This window comes from Paramormyrops kingsleyae, chromosome 18 (assembly GCF_048594095.1).
Source record: "Paramormyrops kingsleyae isolate MSU_618 chromosome 18, PKINGS_0.4, whole genome shotgun sequence".
Classification (NCBI taxonomy): Eukaryota; Metazoa; Chordata; class Actinopteri; order Osteoglossiformes; family Mormyridae; genus Paramormyrops; species Paramormyrops kingsleyae.
Genome location: NC_132814.1, coordinates 5,022,886 through 5,041,825, shown reverse-complemented (window position 1 = coordinate 5,041,825; position 18,940 = coordinate 5,022,886). Strand labels below are relative to the sequence as shown.

The 18,940-nt window shown below is 41.9% G+C and overlaps 2 protein-coding genes and 1 non-coding gene across 4 annotated transcripts; 2 read left to right on the top strand and 1 right to left on the bottom strand.

Annotated features, from left to right (window-relative positions):
* Positions 1-1,250: 1,250 nt before the first annotated feature.
* sumf2 (sulfatase modifying factor 2) lies at positions 1,251-5,707 on the top strand. Of its 2 annotated transcripts, XM_023829268.2 has the most exons (9): positions 1,252-1,485; positions 2,029-2,176; positions 2,283-2,397; positions 2,511-2,555; positions 3,292-3,442; positions 4,585-4,640; positions 4,792-4,876; positions 5,278-5,419; positions 5,508-5,707. In XM_023829268.2, the coding sequence occupies exons 1-9, from the start codon at positions 1,413-1,415 to the stop codon at positions 5,599-5,601; spliced, it is 909 nt and encodes a 302-aa protein (XP_023685036.1). In that variant the 5' UTR covers positions 1,252-1,412; the 3' UTR covers positions 5,602-5,707. The 2 variants fall into 2 exon arrangements, with proteins under 2 accessions (XP_023685037.1, XP_023685036.1); XM_023829269.2 differs by lacking the exon at positions 2,511-2,555 and having other exon boundaries at positions 1,251-1,485.
* Positions 5,708-7,329: 1,622 nt separating this feature from the next.
* Positions 7,330-7,403, top strand: trnat-agu (transfer RNA threonine (anticodon AGU)). The gene has a single exon. It is a non-coding gene; the product is annotated as a tRNA-Thr (tRNA).
* Positions 7,404-9,151: 1,748 nt separating this feature from the next.
* Positions 9,152-13,414, bottom strand: abhd11 (abhydrolase domain containing 11). The gene is made up of 6 exons (XM_023829262.2): positions 13,146-13,414; positions 12,326-12,461; positions 11,880-12,053; positions 11,286-11,456; positions 10,945-11,126; positions 9,152-10,805 (listed from the first exon to the last, which is right to left on the bottom strand). Exons 1-6 carry the CDS (start codon positions 13,268-13,270, stop codon positions 10,670-10,672), a joined length of 924 nt encoding a protein of 307 aa, XP_023685030.1. The 5' UTR covers positions 13,271-13,414; the 3' UTR covers positions 9,152-10,669.
* Between the last annotated feature and the right edge of the window lie 5,526 nt (positions 13,415-18,940).

The following is an 18,940-nucleotide window of genomic DNA, read 5'->3' as shown; positions in this document are numbered from 1 at the left end:
ACTGAATTCTGGTGTTTCATTCAGACCCATTGCCACAGGTGTATAACATAGAGCACCTAGCCATACAGTCAGGTTTACAAACATTTATGAAAGAATGGGTCGTTCTGAAGACCTCAGTAAATTAAAGCACAATACTGTCATAGGATGCCACCTTTGCAATAAGTCAGTTCATGAAATGTCTTCCCTGCTAGGTGTTCCATGGTCAACTGTATGTGGTATTATTGCAAAATGGAAGCATTTAGGAACAACAGAAGCTCTGCCAAGAAGTGGCAGACCACGTAAAGTTGACTCAATAATGGAAGAGTTTCAAACCTCTGGACCAACTCCATTTTGATGCCTATGGATTTAGAATGGGATGTCATAAAAGTTCCTGTAGGTGTACTGGACAGACGTCCCCATACTTTTGTCCATATAGTATATACCATCAAACTGTCAAAAAAACAGTAAGGTGCACTAGTTCCAACTAAAATTCTGTCTAGTATGACTAAGTTTTCAGGTTCAAGTATTTAATGAGAAAGAGGGTGGCTTAGTGGTTAAGAAAAAATAACCAGTAGGATTTTGCTGCAGCACTTTAGTACTTTTGAAGAGGGGGTGCTGGACAGGCACGTAGCCACATAATAAAATAACAGGTCTGGAGCCCCCATGAAATTTATTTAAAACCCCTCGGTACTACGGGATCCCTACAATAAAGTTTGCTGAGCCAGGGGTACGACGGGAATCCGGGACAAATCACTAAATGATTAAAGCCAAAAAAATGGCATATAACCGCCTATAATTTGTGATAGTTACCAAATACCTAAGTGATTATATTTAGTCGTTGGTCTAATTATTAATAGCAAGTTATTGATTACAGTTAAATGCGTTTTTTTTTTTTGTTAACTGCAGATAAAGTTACGAATAAAGTTACGAATTTTACCCCACCTAATATTTATCGTTTTGAATAACGCAGGTGAAAATCAAAGGAAGGTTTACTGGCCAGGTTTACTGTCTGTGACTGATGTTGAGTTTAAAACATTCTAACGTAGTTTTCATTTTAGTTGTTGATTTTTTTTAGAAAATATTTTATCTGCACTGAAAATGTGGAGCTTGGTATCTTTGCGCGAACTGGAAGACAATGAAATCATTAGGACGGTAATTAGACATTAATGTGTCTAAATAAACAAAGTGTTTTATTTTAAACTAAAAAAAAAATCACAAACATTAACACAGTAAAATATAATGAACAGATTTTGGTCGGAACCATTTTGTGATCACTGGAGTTTCTACCCGTAACCTTAAAAGGAGGACACTCGACTCGTCGCAAGTAGACCTGAGATTTATCGATGATTCTAGCTTTTAATATTAATCACTTTTTTTGCACGGTACATGCTGTCTATGACACATTTGTTTCGCGTAAATAGGACAAGGCGTTCATGTTTGCAATGACCGTGATCCGTCCGGGAACACTGCTGCTCCTGTGTTTCTGTGCACTATCCTGCAGATCAGGTAGTACCGAGACAGCGGTTCAGGATTTTGATTCATATAAAAAAGGACCCCATTTGAAAGTGAAATAATAACGTGTGTAGACACAATTAAGAAGATGCATGTTTTCAAAGAAGATAGCTCTTTTCACTTCGCTAGCATTAACTCAATCTGTAGAAACTTTATTTTGATTGGTAGTCCCCTTTGATAGACATAGTTCTGTTAATGGTGATGATGGTGAGTTAATTGAAGGCAGACGCAGGGTTGTCAGCTGTGGTCAGCTGGCTGGCATGAGATTTTCAATTCGAGACAAGTCTGCACACACATGCACACACATTAACATGTATTACCTTGTAAATTGTCTGTAGGGTTTGCAAACTGACCTAACGCTTCTGATGTAGCTTTAAGTTAAGAACTAATTTTAAGTTCACAATGGGACAATATAGATATCTTACATGTGCTAGAGTCTGAAAGCGTGAGTGTCACGCCAGATGCGTGAGAGTTGGCAACCCTGCAGATTTCAATGAAATTCCTCGTAAAGGGTAATATCTGAACTGCATTCCATAGATGATGGAAAAATGGTGCAGATACCAGGAGGTAAGATGAAAATGGGGACGAGTGCCAGCGATGGCAGAGATGGGGAGTCGCCGGTGAAGGACATTTCAGTGGCTCCTTTCAGCATTGACATGCACCCTGTCACTAATCTGGACTTCAGGTGGGTGTCTCAAGACAAAAACACAAATGTCCACTATTGATCTGTTTACAGAGCCGTGTATTCTCCTTAAATGTCACATGCCGTGTGCATTCTTCTTGGTAAACAGAGAGTTTGTTCGGGAACAAAAGTATAAAACTGAGGCTGAAACCTTTGGCTGGAGTTTCGTTTTCCAAGATTTTGTTTCTGAGGAGCTGAAGAGTAAAGTGACCAAAAGGATTGAGGTAAATTTCACTTCTGTTGTTCTGTTATGCTCATGTTGGGTAATTTATGTACTGTTGTTTTTTAAAACATCTTCATAAACAACAGTGTCTGTCTGTGATCTGTATGTCCACAGTCTGCGCCTTGGTGGCTGCCGTTAGAGAAGGTGTACTGGAGACAGGTATCTTCATCCTACCTGTCCATCCTTTTTCCATAACCGCTTATCCAGTACCATGTTGCAGTGACCCTCATCTTATTTTAAGCTAAAAAAAAATGCAGGTGTTACATAGATGACTGCCTTAAAATACGAACAGTGTAAATTAGAATTTTGCCATCTTGCTCATTTGACTTCTTCTGTCGCCCCCTGGAGGACGGGCTCTGCCTTTGAGGCTTGTTCCTCCCAAGGTTTCTTCCTTCTTGGGAGCTTTTCCTTGCCACTGTCGCCGCTGACTTGCTCGCTTGGTGCTTTAGGCAGGGATGATGTAAAGGGCTTTGAGACAATGGAATGTTGTGAAAATGCGCTATACAGATAAAACGGAATTGAATTGAATTAATGCTTGAGTTCAAGGCCAGAATAAATTATTCGAGGTGGAATTTCTTCTAGATCTGTCTCTTACCTCTGCTTTTGGCTCAACTTTGATTTGCTAAAATCAGGGACATTTTTTCAATTTTTTTGTAAATACTCCATCAGAGTATATGGCATACACCAGGGCTATTCAAATCACGGCCCTCAAGGGCCAAGCACTGCTGATTTCCCAGCCGTCCTTTACCTGTGAGCCAAGTGTGAAGCCTCTGGCCAATCAGAATCAGTGATTATTAAACTATCTACCTGGGAGAACTGAAAACAAGGCCTGTATTTGGAATTGAGGCCCTGGCATACACTGTCACACATAACGGGAAAATCGCTCCCTGCCCAGCCTGCAGGCCCAAGCTCCAGTATCAAGGATCGCCTGGATTCGCCTGTGGTGCAGGTGAGCTGGAACGATGCCCAGGCGTTCTGCAAGTGGAGAGGGAAGCGGCTGCCTTCGGAGGAGGAGTGGGAGTTTGCCGCCCGGGGGGGTCTCCAAGGTGTATCTTTCTCATTATGCTCTAGCTCTGTCATACTGACAACCTCTGGGTGCAGGAATAACTGCTGCGGCAGACTTGCTGAGTTGTTCATGGTCTGTCTCATTTTCTCAGTGAGCATTAGCACTAGCGATGGGTGAAATGACTCTTTGCTACACAGTTTGATACATTTCACCAAAAAGATTCATTCTGATTTGTTCACCAACTCATTCAGTGGCACTGCCTGTTTGCTTAAAATAGATCTGAAACCCTTATGTTCTGAAATGTCCAAAAAAAGCCTATTATTTAGGCTAAATAGTGCTAAGGAGTTAGCTAAATACCACTAAGTCATGTGAGGAAAAATATTTGCTATTTAACTATAATCTAAGTAATATGCAATTGCACCTTAGCGACTCATGTTTGTTAAAAACGTGAATCTAACAGCTCATCTCATCGTCAGCTAATGAGTCCAAATGCTATTTTAAATCATGAAAATGTTAAATCTCTAAAATCCAATTGCAGCATAGGAGAAGTCACTTCACATGTAGGCTGTATACTACACCAGTTGATGGTGTATTTCAGTCATGGATGAGGTACGGCTCTCTCACTCAGTAACTTTTCTGAGTCTCTTGTTCATCGACTCACTGATTCGGTCGTTCATTCACTTTAGGCATATACGTTCAGTCTCAGGTTTAGTTTACAGCCATCATACGCTTGCTTACGGCCCTTACATTCCTCACTGTCTCGCTGGCTGTAGTCGAGGAGGGAAGCAGCACTGCATGTCATATTTCTAAGGACAAGCAGAAGAACTAAAAGAGCGCATCTTTGCAGGGAACTGAACGTGCAAAGGAGTTATCTGCGAATGTCACACCATTAAATGCCATGTCTTTGGTCAGGTGAATGACTTCATGCATCACAGTTGATTACAAATTAATTGATACTTTCAATGAATAGAACTGTACTCTTAAAAAGCCCTGTTGCTTCACTGGTTAAAGTGCCTGCCTGCTAAACAGGAGGTCCTGGGTTTGAATCCCAACAGTCCATGTAGTGTTTTTAATCACTGGATTGGTTTGGGACATGGCTGGTAAATCAGTGTTAACTACTGAATAATAGGTATAGGATAACAAAGAATTCTCTACAATCTCTGTATGATGGACCTTTTTCAGGAAGGACCTACCCTTGGGGCAACAAGTTTCAGTTAAATCGAACTAATTTATGGCAGGTGAGTGAAACACTTTAATCCCTTTTAATATCTAATGAAGGGCATTTATATTTTCCTTAAGAGTTTTAAAATGAGTTGACCTAGATAACCATCAGTTAACTAAATGTTTAATCATGATGTCTGGTGTCCCCTGGTGGCTGGTGTGTGGCAGGGCAAATTCCCAGAGAGGGATACTGCTGAAGACGGTTACCATGGGATTTCCCCTGTCACAGCCTTCCCTCCTCAGAATAATTATGGTATGTCTGTGTAGCCGGCAGCCTTTTATTACATTGCTAATCCCATTAAACACCGTTCAAGCTGTTTACTATACTTAATTTAACAAATTTTAATGATAATACTTCGTTCACCATTATGCATAGGAATTCTTTACTTGTCGCATATCCCATCTTGTTCTCCTTAGCTTACGCTCGGCGCACAGGGTCAGCCATTTTTCTGGCACACATGGAGTATTTTGCATTTGACACCTTGTAGTGGGGTCACAAAAGACTGCAAATGGTTCATGAAACTACATTTGGTTATGAGTACTGGACAGTACTGTTGGCACATTGCAGGTCTTTTCATACTAAGACTTAATTTCAAATTTTATCTATCTATCTAATCTATCTATCTAATCTATCGCTGAGTTCGCCCCGTACAGGTCTGTATGACATGATGGGGAATGCTTGGGAGTGGACTTCCACTCGTTTTCCCGGATCACAGACTATGTACGTTCTGCGGGGTGCTTCTTGGATCGACACTGTGGATGGATCGGCCAATCACAGGGCTCGGGTCACTACCAGGTATGCCCCATCTCTGTGCTCCGCCTCCTTACATTTTAAGGTCCCTTCGCTGTTCTGCCCTGACAGCTTGTTTCCTGGGGTCCTGCAGAATGGGGAACACGCCGGATTCTGCCTCTGACAACCTGGGATTCCGATGTGTAGCCAGTGTCCAGCCTAGAAAGCAAAGAGGTGCTGAGCTATGAGGGACCCCCAAAGATGGAAAAGGGGAATCAGGAAGTCTTTTTTGTACTTTCTTAACAGTAGCTGTAACGTTGACAATAAAAAGAGCTCTATTTTCAAGAAAAAAAATTATCATTGTGTCTTACCATAGAATAACAACAGATTAACACCAGAAAACAATTTGTCGGCTTATTGGGTCGTGATAAAGGCTTTAGATTAATTTGTTATTGGTTATCATGTAGTGTTTGACACTTTCCGTAAACATTGTTTTACTATTTAAATATTATTGGTAAAAACACAAGAGAGAGCCCAAAATGTTCATGTTCTGAATGATATCAATTAAGAGCTAAATGGACTCTGTTCTAGATCAGGTATTTCATAATAATCTCATATATACAAAGTTAAATTTGTGGCAAGGTAGTGAAATGCATTGATTGTGTATTAAATATATTTCATACAAATGTTTAGGTAGCGATAACCATGTAAATGGTACTTTGGTATTTACAGTGTTACTCTGGGTGTTTTCAGTTTTTTGTATTACAAGCAGTGACATTGATTTATTCAGGCAAATGGCCTCACACATAACAGTTGATTACAGATTAAAACTGAAGAACATCCATTCAAAAATAGGAAGAAGCATTACAGCCATTTAAGGAATAATGGCATCGTCTCCATAGAGACTCTGCAATGTGTGATCAGATTATTCTCTCTGTGAGTGCAACCTTAGCCAGCGGGATACTGGAAAACACAGGAATGCTAAGTAGTTAAAAAAAAAAAAAGCTGCACTCTTGCACTCTTGAGAGAGGAGGAATGCCCCCCCCCCCCCCCCCCCCCCACTGAGGGAAAGTTCAAATTGCCCTATTTTATTTACAGAATATATAGTAAGATAACTGATCATTACTGTTTTTTTTCAGCACAGCAATAACACCATATTCCCTTCTCATTACTTCATCATGATATTGTATAAAATATGGGGTGATGCTGATGGTTGCCAGGGTTACTGCAATGACAAATCATCACAGCCTGGCAAGTCCTGTCATTAGCATGCGGTGCACAGAATGCTCTGTCTGCACTTCAGGTCCGGATGAAGATCTCAGCCAAGTAAGAAAATAATAACAGAAAGCTGTGTAAGGCCCAAAACATTGAGTTTACTGCTCCATAGAACTGTGGTACCAGTACCTTCTGCTATGGTGAAGATAATATAATGCAGAACAAATTTTCTCCAATATTATTTTCACTCAACACCCTTTTCAGTGATATTTGCACCTGTGAGGGTTACCTATTGGGCCAGCGCCTCCTCCTGGGACCGGAACCAACAACCCCTGCACACTGTTCCATTACCCTGATAGGCAGGTACTGAACCCAATTAAAGTACAGTTAATAAAATCTTAAGAACATAAGAACTATACAAACGAGAGGTTTCCATTCGGCCGATCGAGCTCGCTTGGGGAGAACTTAACTAATCTTACCAAAATCATCCTGTCCCTCTCAGTTGAAAGAATGAAAATTTTTTAAATAACCACAGAAACCTTTGAGAATTACAAATTCTCAATTACTGCATCTCTTCATTTTGATTTTACATTTTGATGTCTGACTTGAACAACTGAACACATATGATTCAGTTAAATAAAAATGCTAAACTTCGACTATAGCCTGTATCCAAGCCTTCGTTAGTCAATTAGAAGCGAACTGGAAAACCTTTCTAAGAGCTTGATACTCTCAATTAATACTACTTATAAACGACCAGCAGAGGCGCCGTGGCTTAGTTGGTTAAAGCGCCTGTCTAGTAAACAGGAGATCCTGGGTTCGAATCCCAGCGGTGCCTCAGGCATTTTTAAATCATGGATTAGTTTGCGACACGGCTGAAAAACCCAATGTTCACTACTGAATACTAGCTATACTATAGGAGTATAGGCTAACTTTGAATGGACCGCCACAGACCAGTTCAAAAACTGATGAGTACGAAGTGACCGCTCGTGTATCGGACTGGTATCTCTGACCGTCATCGGGCGCATATGGCTCCAGGTTAATCGAGTAACATTTGCAACGTTTTTAAGTTTAAAACCGGCACAAAGCTTTGTGTGACGTCGCTTTAATCTTCCCTATTCGGTGTAATGCATCAGTCTCGTAAGACATAGCTGAAAGCACAAGGTCCGGTAAACACCCCGCAAACTAACAGGAACCGTCAGCCACAAAGGGGATCCTGTTTCTCTCCCCCCGAAAGAAGCGACGCCTCCGGGACCCGAGGCTGATGTCGGAGCTGCGGGCTCAAGTTGCAAGTTTCATTACATTTGTACACAGCGCAATGAAATAACGTTTAACTCCTAAAATCTTTAATCGTTATTTTATTATTCGCATGACCAATGTGGTTAAGGTTGCGGTAATTTTCTGGAATGAAAGAACTGCAGTACTGTATAGTCAACATAGGGGTCTTGTGGTGTCATATTTCAAATACATATCTAGTGCTTGTTGCCATTTGTGGTACAACTTATGGTTTGGCTAAATTCAATCAGCACTGTATATATGATATATAATGGTATATACAATATGTATGAGTTGAAATCTACAAGAATTGTGATCAGTTTAAATAACATGAAATGAAATATAATACACCAATGTAATTAAAGCTTAATAAATAAGTTATATCCAAGGAGAACGAGTAACACTGCTTCCCTAGACCCACGGGGAGAGAAATATTCCAGATAACATGATTAACAAGGCCTTAGTTTAACCTTGAACTGAGCTGCCTGTTGTCAAAGCGGCATACCCCAAGGTGTTCATATGAATGACTAATAATGATGACGACTGTGCTGCAAATCCACAACATTGTCCAAGCATGAAGTTCTGCAATTAATTTGATTTTCCATGTTTTCTGAATCCTGAAGGAAATGATGCCTTTTTTGATGACTTAATAGTACCAGCAAGTTCTCCCTGTGTTCTCACAATTAACTCTTACTACAAGTCCGTTTTACTTCTTACTTGAACACGAGGGCAGGTTACTTTCGTAGAAACTGATTTAGAACCTAATCTCGGTTTCTGGAATTGAAAATCCCACATTCCTATGAAGTCAACATACCTGGATTAGCTGCTAAAGCCACTTTCCAGTGCACCTCTCAGGACAGATGCTTGTTGGTCTATTTGTGGTTTTGTTTTTAGTGCAGAATTTCTGTCTTTCAGACTCACTTTACAGACAAATAAATTACCACAAGCCCAGACTGTGTTACACCCTGAGAATAAAGGTTCCGTGCTTTGACTGTGCCATTCAGGTTTATGTCGTAATTCATCCCTGATCTGGCTGTGACCCAATGTGCAACAGGAGGCTTCGTGATCAGTGCTTCCCAACTTGGTTTTCGGGGACCCACAGATGGTCCATGTTTTTGCTCCCCCCCAGCTCGTGGTGAAGGGAGCAAAAACGTGGACTGTCTATGGTATCTGTATCATTTGATTGAGCAGGAGGGTAGCCTGGACATAATTATTATCCATGAAGCAAAAGAGCAGTTTGCCCTAATGATTCATCTTCTAACCATTTATCCTGATCAGGGTTACAGGGCCCCAAAGATCTTAACATACAGATAGAATATGAATCTTTATTTAAATACCATTTTGCCTTTTATGACAGTACACTGAGGACTTCATCATTCATACAAAACAACGTATTTATTTTTACTTGACAATGCATGCTTCCTAAGAATGTGGAGTATATCTGCAGTGTTTGCTGCAATCTAAACAAGGGATGGGCAATCCGCGTATGCAGGTTTTCACTGCAACTCTCTAATTACACTATTAATTAAAGGACTGATTGGCTGAAGAGTTCTCACACCCGGATTTGAGCAGGGGACCTAAAAGTTATGCCCAAAGCCTGCATACACACTGGCCTGCCTACCCCTAATCTAAACCATTAAGGTCAATTAAATAAAACTCCATACAGATACATCACCACACTGCACCTTCTGCTCACTCTACCTGATTGTCCACTGTCACCATATTCCACAAAGACATAATAATGACGCTTGTTCTAGTCTCTGCTTTGCTCCTGGTAGCTGGAGACCCCAAGCCAACCCAGTGAAGGACTCAACCCTCAATGTGCATTTCTCCTCAAATAAACCGAACACATACAACATTCCAACCTCTCGCACGATATAAAAGCAGCTCTGCTGCAATTGCTTACTTTCACGAATACATGACATAGAGCAAGTTGCATGGAGCTTAGTAATAAATGACACGAAACCAAGAGCAGTGCATTGAAGGAGAACTGGGACACGTACACCTTGACAAGCAAAACACGGTTCACACGTGTAGATGTGTTGTCACCTAAAAGAGAAGTTAAATGCGAACAAGCCACGTTTACACATCTGCACGTGACACCCAAGTGGACAGAGTGGAGAGGGCAGTCTTGACAGCCACTCACAGCACACTAGAAAGATAAAACCACGACTATGACAGTGCAGGTAGAACAACACTAATAAACGTTTAAAAGAAATCGATCTGATTACATCACCTACTACTAAAGTTAAGAGGAACACGTCAGTTAATTATTGATCTGTATTTCATCATAAAAGCTGCAGGAACTCTGGCCTTGAGGTTAGAGTTTTCACACTAATCAAAGAATGAATCTTGAAATGTAAAATGTCATTCAAGTCAATAGATGAGAGGACCAGAAGACCCTCACCCCAACTGCATAGGTAATAGGTCTGTATTGTTGCGCCATCTAGTGTGTGGAATGTAGAGACAAGGTGAGTGGCAATATGCCCTATTACTCTTCCAATAAACATGTAAATATGTTTCTATACAAAATCATTAAAATGACACAGAAAGAACTATTTAGCTACAATTACAATTTTGCAGGATATGTCTATATGTATCTATATAAATATCCATGAACATAAATATGGTAGTCGTTTACACGAGCACTCGTACAGTCAACGGGTTGATTTCCGCCTTCCAACTGCCAGCAGGGGGGCGGGGCTAGGCCTAAAGAAGGAACACGTGGGAGCTGTTCGGCCCCATCTACCAACTGCCAACAAGGTTGAAGCTAAGTCTGCACAAAGTGAGCTCTTGGACTTGCCACTCGACTGCCAGTATGTAGCAGGGCTAAGACTGGAGGAAGGTGATGAGCGAGCTGATGAAATCCAAGGGTTTGTCGGCATGGATCCAGTGGCTGGCGTCTGGGATATACTGGATCTCAGCTGCAGGAAACAGACGCTGGATTTCTGGATAATCCTCAGAGCTGCAGAGGTGGGCAAATGAGGAGCGCAGCATGAACGCAAGGGATAGGCCAGGCACTCTCATTGAATGTTTGAGAAGGAAATTCAAGGAGCGTGAATAAACTCAATGTACATATGTCTGTATAGCCATCAGTGTTTTACCTGATATAGGCAGAGTTGGTCCCACCAAGGAAGAGAGTTGGCCCGTGGTATGTGGTGTTGAACTCTGGGAAGCTCAGGATGTTTTCCATGTGGTTGGAAATGGCCTCCAGGTTGACCCTCCATGCATAGTGGCCGTTCTGCTCCACCAAGTTGGTCAGCAGGAACTGCCTGACTGACCGTTCCTGCCACAGAAACCGTAAAGGTGAAAGGATGTGAAATGCTATCATAATTACTGTGTTCCATGGCACCACATTGCTTGACAAGTGCATCTGCCATGAACAAGTGCATAAGTGCAGCAGAAGGAACAGAGTCTGTTACTACGGTAATGACCCCAGACCAACCTTGACAAGTTCACGGAGCTGGTCCTCAGCCAGTCGACGTGCAGTAGAGCGTGGGAGGTCACTGGAGATCTTCACACCCTTCATGGCCTGGATGTAGTTGTGGAAGTTGGTCCGAGTAACGGTCCGAGCGGGGCTGATGTCCACCACCACCAGCCGCTCCACCAGATCTGACTGGGTTTGGGCCAGAACGTTAGCTGTGCATCAGCACACTTTGCTACCTACTTTGTAAAATGCCTTTAGACAAAGCTAAAATGCTAACACTCTGACCTTTTACCCCTTTATGAAGTTGGATGTTTTGCTGAATTCATAATCCCAGCCCTAGGGGGCTTGAATCCTGCAGGTTTAAATAGAGCCTGAAGGGCAGCTGAAACACTAGATTTTTTCATATTTTTCTAAGATTTAACATAATTAAGAAATTAAGAAATGATGTTCTGTTGTCCATAAGTACTGGGACTTGGGATCCTAGGGTCTTGTGCTTCTATCATGGACACAACAGCAAGACTCCAGATGAGATCTGAATCTGGAACCTTTTGGTATTAAATTCCTTAGCCACTGTGTTTCAGGCATGCAATTTGCACTGGAGGATTTGTTTACTTGTGTTAGGGCTGTTGTCATGGCCACCTTGCCTCCCATGCTGTGTCCAATCAGGACACACTTTGTTATGTGCAGCTGGCCAAGAAGATGCTGGAGATCATTGGTCATTGCCTCATAGGTCAGCATGGGGCTGTGTGTGCTGTTTCCATGGTTTCGAGCATCTATGGTCAGCACCTGACTGGACAAAGGAGAATTAGGACACTAGCAGACAAGCTGGATTGACAAAACGTTCACAGGCAGCATTCACACAAAAAAAAGTTCATGTGAAATTAATGTGCAAGATGGACAGATTTTGTTTTGCAGCAGACATGCTGCATGTCCAAGCATAATGAAGATCAAAAAACAGCCACGCCAGCAGGGGGGGCTGTGGTAGCAGAGCAGACGTGTTCAAAAGCCCCATCTCATGGACTTTACTCACTCGGGTAACAGACGGGGCCTGGTCCTACCTTCCTCCCTGTCCGTTGAACCAGGGACTTCGCTATGGAGTGGAAATTGGATTTACTTCCAAACAGTCCATGCAGGAACACGAGTGGAGGGTCAGTTCCTTTCCCATCAAAAACGTCATATGTCAGATTTACTGGGCTAAAAAAAGAACATTTTTAATCATTTCAAAATCACATAAAAATATACTTTAACTGCTGGTTGATTGTATAGATCACAGTTCAATTACCTTTGTGAGGCACTTTGAGACGGTTTGAGTATTGTTTAAATTAATTGCATTATTAATAATAATGATTATTATTATTATTATTATTATTATTATTATTAACAATCCAGTTATGATTCGACAAGTCTCAAGAGCAGTTAAAGCAGAGAAAACTAACATAAAACAACACATAACATAACAGTGTGTCCCACTAGCTTAAAATCAGCCAGAAGTCAGGACCACCCACAACTGGTGACTTTGGCCTGTTTACTGGTGACTTTGACCTGGGGGTACCAATTACTTCAAAGATTAAAATAATTAACATAATACCCAGTGCAATAATTATTTATCTTGCTATTAATACAAGAGTTTATTTTACAATATGTAATACAGTGTGCTTCGCAACAGGACAGTTCAATTAAATCTGTTACAACTGCAAAATTACAAATTATACTTCAGTCGTGACACTTTGAAAGCAAGAATGAATCGGGGAAATTGTATTTCACTCACGTCACATATCATCCCTTCCATTAGCACCGGGAGTGTTGGACACAGTAGTAGCGTGTTAGAAACGAGTTATGATCTTAAACGCATGTTAAGGACGTGTTAAGGACACACACCTGGCCGGACCGGCGCTGTCACGACGCCCCTGGTCCAGTAGAGGAGACCCGCAACAAAAAGACCGAGTTCCAGTACGCCGTTCGTAAACAAACGCTCCACGGAGGAGGCGGCAGAAAAGGCTCATGGTCGCGCAGGGTGTCACGGCTGTGCAGCTGGCTCTCCAAATATCACACGTGTACCCCGAAAATGTCCACTGTACGCTTTTCTGATAATTCAGGCAGGGACGCAAAATACAGCTGCACCGAACGCGCTGGGAGGGCAGGGCAATGGCGTGCGTCACGCATCATAGCGTCACTGTGACGTCATACGTACCTCGCGCTCCGTGTTCGGTTAACTTAAACATTAGAAATTGATATTTTTTTCTGTTGAGTTTTCTATGTGGTTTTTCTGTTGATTGTTTTTCTATCTCACCTCAGCGATATTAAGTCATCTTCTTTTCACGTATAACGTTTGCGATTTATTTTCATATTATTTTAGGGTTAATACAAGCTAGCTAAATATTGGCAGTCAAGCCTTTAATATATCAAATATATTATATTATATTATATTATATTATATTATATTATATTATATTATATTATATTATATTATATTATATTAATGTATTTTTCACGCTACCGAAAGGTGGCGCAAGTGCTACAGAAATAATGACGGGTTTTATTCAAACGTAGAGTTTGTTTTCGCATATAAATTTCAAAGGATATTTGGAAAAGCTCTGAAACCGAGAACACGGTCACAGAAGACGGCACCCTTATAACTTATTGTGTTCGGATTACTGTAATACTGCTTAACAGATCTTAACTATATCCCTAGTTTATCTTAGTAAATAAACTCCCAGACTTACGGTGTGTTTATAGACTGAGGCTCTTACTTCTGGTCGTCGTCCGTGCAGTGACGGAACAAAATAAGCGCTTTGATAATAGATTGATTATGAGAGGACCTCAAATCTTGTGTGGGTCACCTGTGTACACCGGTGTGTGTGGGTCTCACCTGGGAGAGTAAGGTGGGGTTTATGAAAACTACCTAGTTTCCTCCCGGCGGTGAACAGAGTACTGCTATTCTGTTCTGTGATTGATTTTATCAGGCTTAGACAGTTGGGTACTTCCCAAGTTTGTTTTCAGTGGCTGTTTCCAGCCACAGTGGCGCAGCCATTAATGTTGATTTACCTCCAGGGTATTATGTGCTGGCCTCTCCGAATGTCACACACTGCTACTGCAGCCGGAGAGCTCCGATTCACGGAGAAATAGACCGTCCCTTTGTCTCTGTCAGTTCCCCTAAGAAAAGCAGCCGTGTTGGCAGTCCGTAACCATGGGAAGGCTGCGAGTCTGGAGGTGGCTCGCAAAGGGTGAGAGATCGCCCCCCCCCTCCAAAAAAAAAAAAACAGAAATCCCAGTAAGACTTTTCAGCTCTTTCATCTATCCAGCAGTTTGCGTTTATCTGACGATTTTATTCAAAGTGACCTACAGTAGAGGGTTATAATTCATGTGCACTGCCTGCGATTTGAAGCCACAGCATGCTTATAATACTTGTAGAACTTAAGGAGCTACTTTGGCTGTTGTTCATGTGTTATCCATTTCCATTCCTGTACCGATTATGGTTCTGAACCCAAATAAACACAATGAGCGCATAATGGCCCATACTATCCCTGCGGGCTTTCACGTCAACTGTGGTGCCTGAATTTTACCGATAAGTGTTACAGCGTCAAAAAAAACAAATATAGAGCCCCCCCGATTTGGATCCTTTCATTAATTAAGCACTTCTCAAGGTCATTATCACTTATTTCAAGTGATTTTTATTTGAAATGATATTTGGTTCTAGTAAGATTACGTTAAGTTTTTTAAGAATGTGTAATGTGTAAAAAAAAGAAAAATGTATGACGCGGTCTGCTTGGGGTAAAAACAAAACCAAAAATAAAATAATAGCTTCTAAAACAAAACAAAACAGCTGCCCTCTCCTTCAGGAATAACAGGAGGCAGAAAGAAGGTCATGTGGACTGTCTGGAAGAGACAACTTACACTAAGACCAGACCCAAAAGTGGGAATTAACATAAGACACACTGTGAGTCATCACACATATTGCCTTCCAGTTTTGCCTGTCTTGGAGAACCTGAATGCGGAGGAACATTTCGCACCTCAAAGTATTATCTTTTTTTTCAGGAAGGCTTGTGTCTAACAAATTCTGGCACTTAACATAACATAATTATTTGCAAGAAATCCATGGTACTTTTCATTCAGCACCAATTTTAAACTGCTGCTTGACTAGTTGCAGTAAATTCCACACTTAGGCTCTGTGTTAATCTGTTTGTTCTGTTTCACACGTGATCCAGCAAATTGATGAATTATCTCCAGGCTGTGCGGGCTGCTTTTTATAGATATCACATTTTTTTTCTTAAAGGGAGTCGGCTGAAATATTTCAGTTGGGAAACCCAGGATGTTTTCAGTATGTGCTTTTGTAAAACTGCAGGCTCTGAGTGGGGAAGGAGAATCGATCCATTGTTGAAGGGACCTGGAGATCCTCCTACACAGAAACCTCCCGTCCAAAAAGGCTACATGCCCATCTTGGTGTGAGAGCGGGGGCTGCAGGAAACGGACTTCAGTCTGTAGCATCTCCATGGCTGCGTAACAGGCAGGGGAATCACCTCTGGGAACTGCAGTGCTTGCCTTCGTAGCTTTTCCCGTATTAGCAGCTGTAATGGAGTGTGGGGGCTCAGGTTTCTAAGAGGAAATTGGGTTAGCCTGCAGGACACTCCCCCAGACATAAATGATGTGTTTGTTCATAATTCCCCTCTTCACGAACAGTCATCCACAGTTGTGTTTGGTTTGGCTGCAAGACGCCTGAGAGCAAATCATTAGATAAATAGCAGGGGGTCACTTAGGTAAAGAACTGTGGCAACTTCTTCACAGTTGACACCCCCCCCCCCCCCCCCCCTCCGCACGCTTACACCACTTTTTCTCTCAAACCTCAACCTTTATTGTGATGTTTGCTCATTGTAATGAAAACATACCTCTTTAAAACGAGCCACAAAGAAATGCAGCCCAGCCATTTAGGCTGCTTGCAGTACGCCTTTATTTCAATGCCTAACATAATGGCTGCTCTTTCAGAAGCAGTGAGGGTGTCCAGTGAACCAGTGAGGTGCCTCCTCTTTCTGAGACACACAGGTGCTGGGCAGCAGGAACCTCCCACCTGTGTCGGCACTAGTATCGGTCACATGACCGTGGTTTCACTGCAGTCACTATGGGAGAGAAGGGATTCAATTTCCTGACGTAGTCTAGAATTTTTTTTTAACCGCAGGGCAAAGTTTTTGATGGGAGGCAGGGATTGAGTCCATGGAGTAGAGAATGGAAACCCCTTGACCTTGGAACTTCTCCTCTGCTGTCAGAAAAAAGGGTGACAATTTGTACCTTTACTTGTCACTGGGGCTGTACCCTCAAGAGTCTGCCAATCGTACCCTATAGCTGTCACTGTTGAGTATTTCAGATCCAGAAACTAGAAATCCAGACCAAGATTTTGTTTCTACCAACCAGGTGCGTACTCTATGACTGTCATTCTTTTTACTCATCTGGTTGATAGAAACATTTCTGTACCTAAAATGTCCAACACTGACAGCTGTAGGTAATTGTACCTTTTAAGGTACAGAAGTGGACTCTGAGGAACATCCCCAAGGTACAAACAGCATTAATGTACCATTTCTGTACCTGAAAAGGTGCAAGTACCTGCAACTGAGGATACAGCCCAGTAACAAGCAAAGGTACAACCTGGTTGTCTTATTTCCTGACAGTGTTCTACATTTCCCTCGCTCCCCTAAGCACCAATGTTGCTTAAATGAGATTCTCATGGATGACATGGCAATGCAGGTGGGAAACAAAACCATTGCTACAGAATGAATTATAATACTGTATCAGGTTAGTGTCCAGCTGTAATAGAAATAGAAAACACGAATGGAATAACGATTGTTGGATATGAAGGTGACAGAAGCTTCGCTCTGGATGAACACATAATGTACATTCATGCAAGTGGAACTTGGCTCTGCATATTGCAGAAGAATTCGCCATATTTTCTAATTTCTGAGTCGGCATTAACACTTTCCGATATGAATTGCTAAAAATACAGCACTCCAAACCATAATAACGCAACATACATTGGCAGTTACACGCATTACAACGGAACACAGCGAAATATCAAGAATAACCAGCTTGGGCGGCTGTATCAGAGCGTGACAGAGGGAGGCAGAGCCCGTTACTCAGCACAGACTTTGATTCCATGCTTTTTAGCAGGACATTGCCAGATTTATGTGAAATGATGCTGTTTGCTTGGAATCTTTATAGACCTGCTCTAATGTTGGGGGAGGGAAATGCACCGGCAATGGGAGGTCATACTGGAGAAGGAGCTGAATAAACTGGAGAAAACTGGAAAAGTCCTGCCAGGGTTTGGTTGATGACTCTCGTCTGGACTGGAACCCAGGAAAATTGTATCATAAGAAGTCTGATGAAAAGGTGGTTAGCAGAGGTCTACAGCATAGCGAATCAAAATATAATTTTTACCACAGACATAGTATTTGAAAATGCAGTCTACATGTTGTCTTTTTTTATTATTCTCAATCAAAATATTTCACCACGGTTAGAGATGAGCCTTGCCACTGACAGCTTTGTCTGTGCATGGACAGGTTGACAGTCTCTGGCAGTTAGGCTACAGATTCCGTTCCTAGGATGAGAAATCTTAGTCATATACTTGAAAATCAGCATTTTGAGTCTATAATGATAATAAAAAATGTTATAAAATAGCCCGTAAACTCTTTTGGTTTTGCACCAGGTGTTTGCTGCATCTCCAGCTCTGCTCCTTGGTTTATCTTATTAAATTAGAGATCACCATTCTCACCCCTATTGCCAGGTGCAACTCCCTCCAATGGCCTTGCCAAAGAATGTACCAGCAGCTGTTTGCATAAGTGTTTCACTTCCACAGAGAACCAAATCCCAAATTGGAAACTCCCAGTTGCTGAATTCTTTGTCAGGCAGCTACTCTAGGTGAGTTAATAGCGGCCCTGCACTAGACCTTCGTACCAGTTTCATAATTATGCTTCCATCAGTAAATACTTTAAAACCTAAATGTTAACACCAGCAACTGATATACTCCCAGTGAAGGCCCATCAAATGCATACAATGACAGCTTTGATCACAATATATCCTACTTCACAGACAGTACACACACAGTACACACAGTGGTTGTCACCCAGATGTATGATCCCTGTATGAACAGCCAGGGGTGCCATGAAGTAAAATTAGTTTGATTCCTGGAGCCCCAGAGTGACAGGGACCCTAAAATTTGGAACATATTTGGATTGGTCTGGGTTGGGGGCCCAGTGTGATATGCTTTCATGGGGCCCAAAAACTCTATAGTGGTACTCCTGCGTACAACCAACAATACAAAGTGTTACATCTAAATTGAATGGGTTGAAAGGTGGTGTTCAATGTAAACAAAACCCGGAGCAAAATTAATACTTTTTGTCACTGCCCGATCTGTACAGCCACCCCGATTTGTTCCTTCCAGGTCGTGTTCACGTGTAGTGTACACGTGTGCATCTTGTGTGGCACTCGCATCATTGATGTCATGTCTGTGTTCCATATTCAAGCACAGTTAGTGATCACACTAGAAGCGTACCATGCCCGAGTCCAGCTGAACCGTGCCGGGGCCCGCCTCACCAGGTTCATTGTATCACTCCTGAGCATGGTACGGAGTGATCACACTTGTCAAATGAACTAGGCTTCGGGGGGTCAAACATGCCTAGTGTGAGTAAATG

What these genes read in the sequence shown, in the direction of transcription:
- sumf2 (XM_023829268.2), top strand. Translation starts at nt 1,413, where the DNA reads ATGTTTGCAATGACCGTGATCCGTCCGGGAACACTGCTGCTCCTGTGT. An exon ending in TGCACTATCCTGCAGATCAG is followed by an intron (nt 1,486 to 2,028) that starts GTAGTACCGAGA and finishes TGCATTCCATAG; the next exon opens with ATGATGGAAAAATGGTGCAG. An exon ending in AAGTGACCAAAAGGATTGAG is followed by an intron (nt 2,398 to 2,510) that starts GTAAATTTCACT and finishes GTATGTCCACAG; the next exon opens with TCTGCGCCTTGGTGGCTGCC.
- abhd11 (XM_023829262.2), bottom strand. Translation starts at nt 13,270, where the DNA reads ATGAGCCTTTTCTGCCGCCTCCTCCGTGGAGCGTTTGTTTACGAACGG. An exon ending in GACAGCGCCGGTCCGGCCAG is followed by an intron (nt 12,462 to 13,145) that starts GTGTGTGTCCTT and finishes TTCTTTTTTTAG; the next exon opens with CCCAGTAAATCTGACATATG. An exon ending in ACCAACTCTGCCTATATCAG is followed by an intron (nt 10,806 to 10,944) that starts GTAAAACACTGA and finishes CCACCTCTGCAG; the next exon opens with CTCTGAGGATTATCCAGAAA.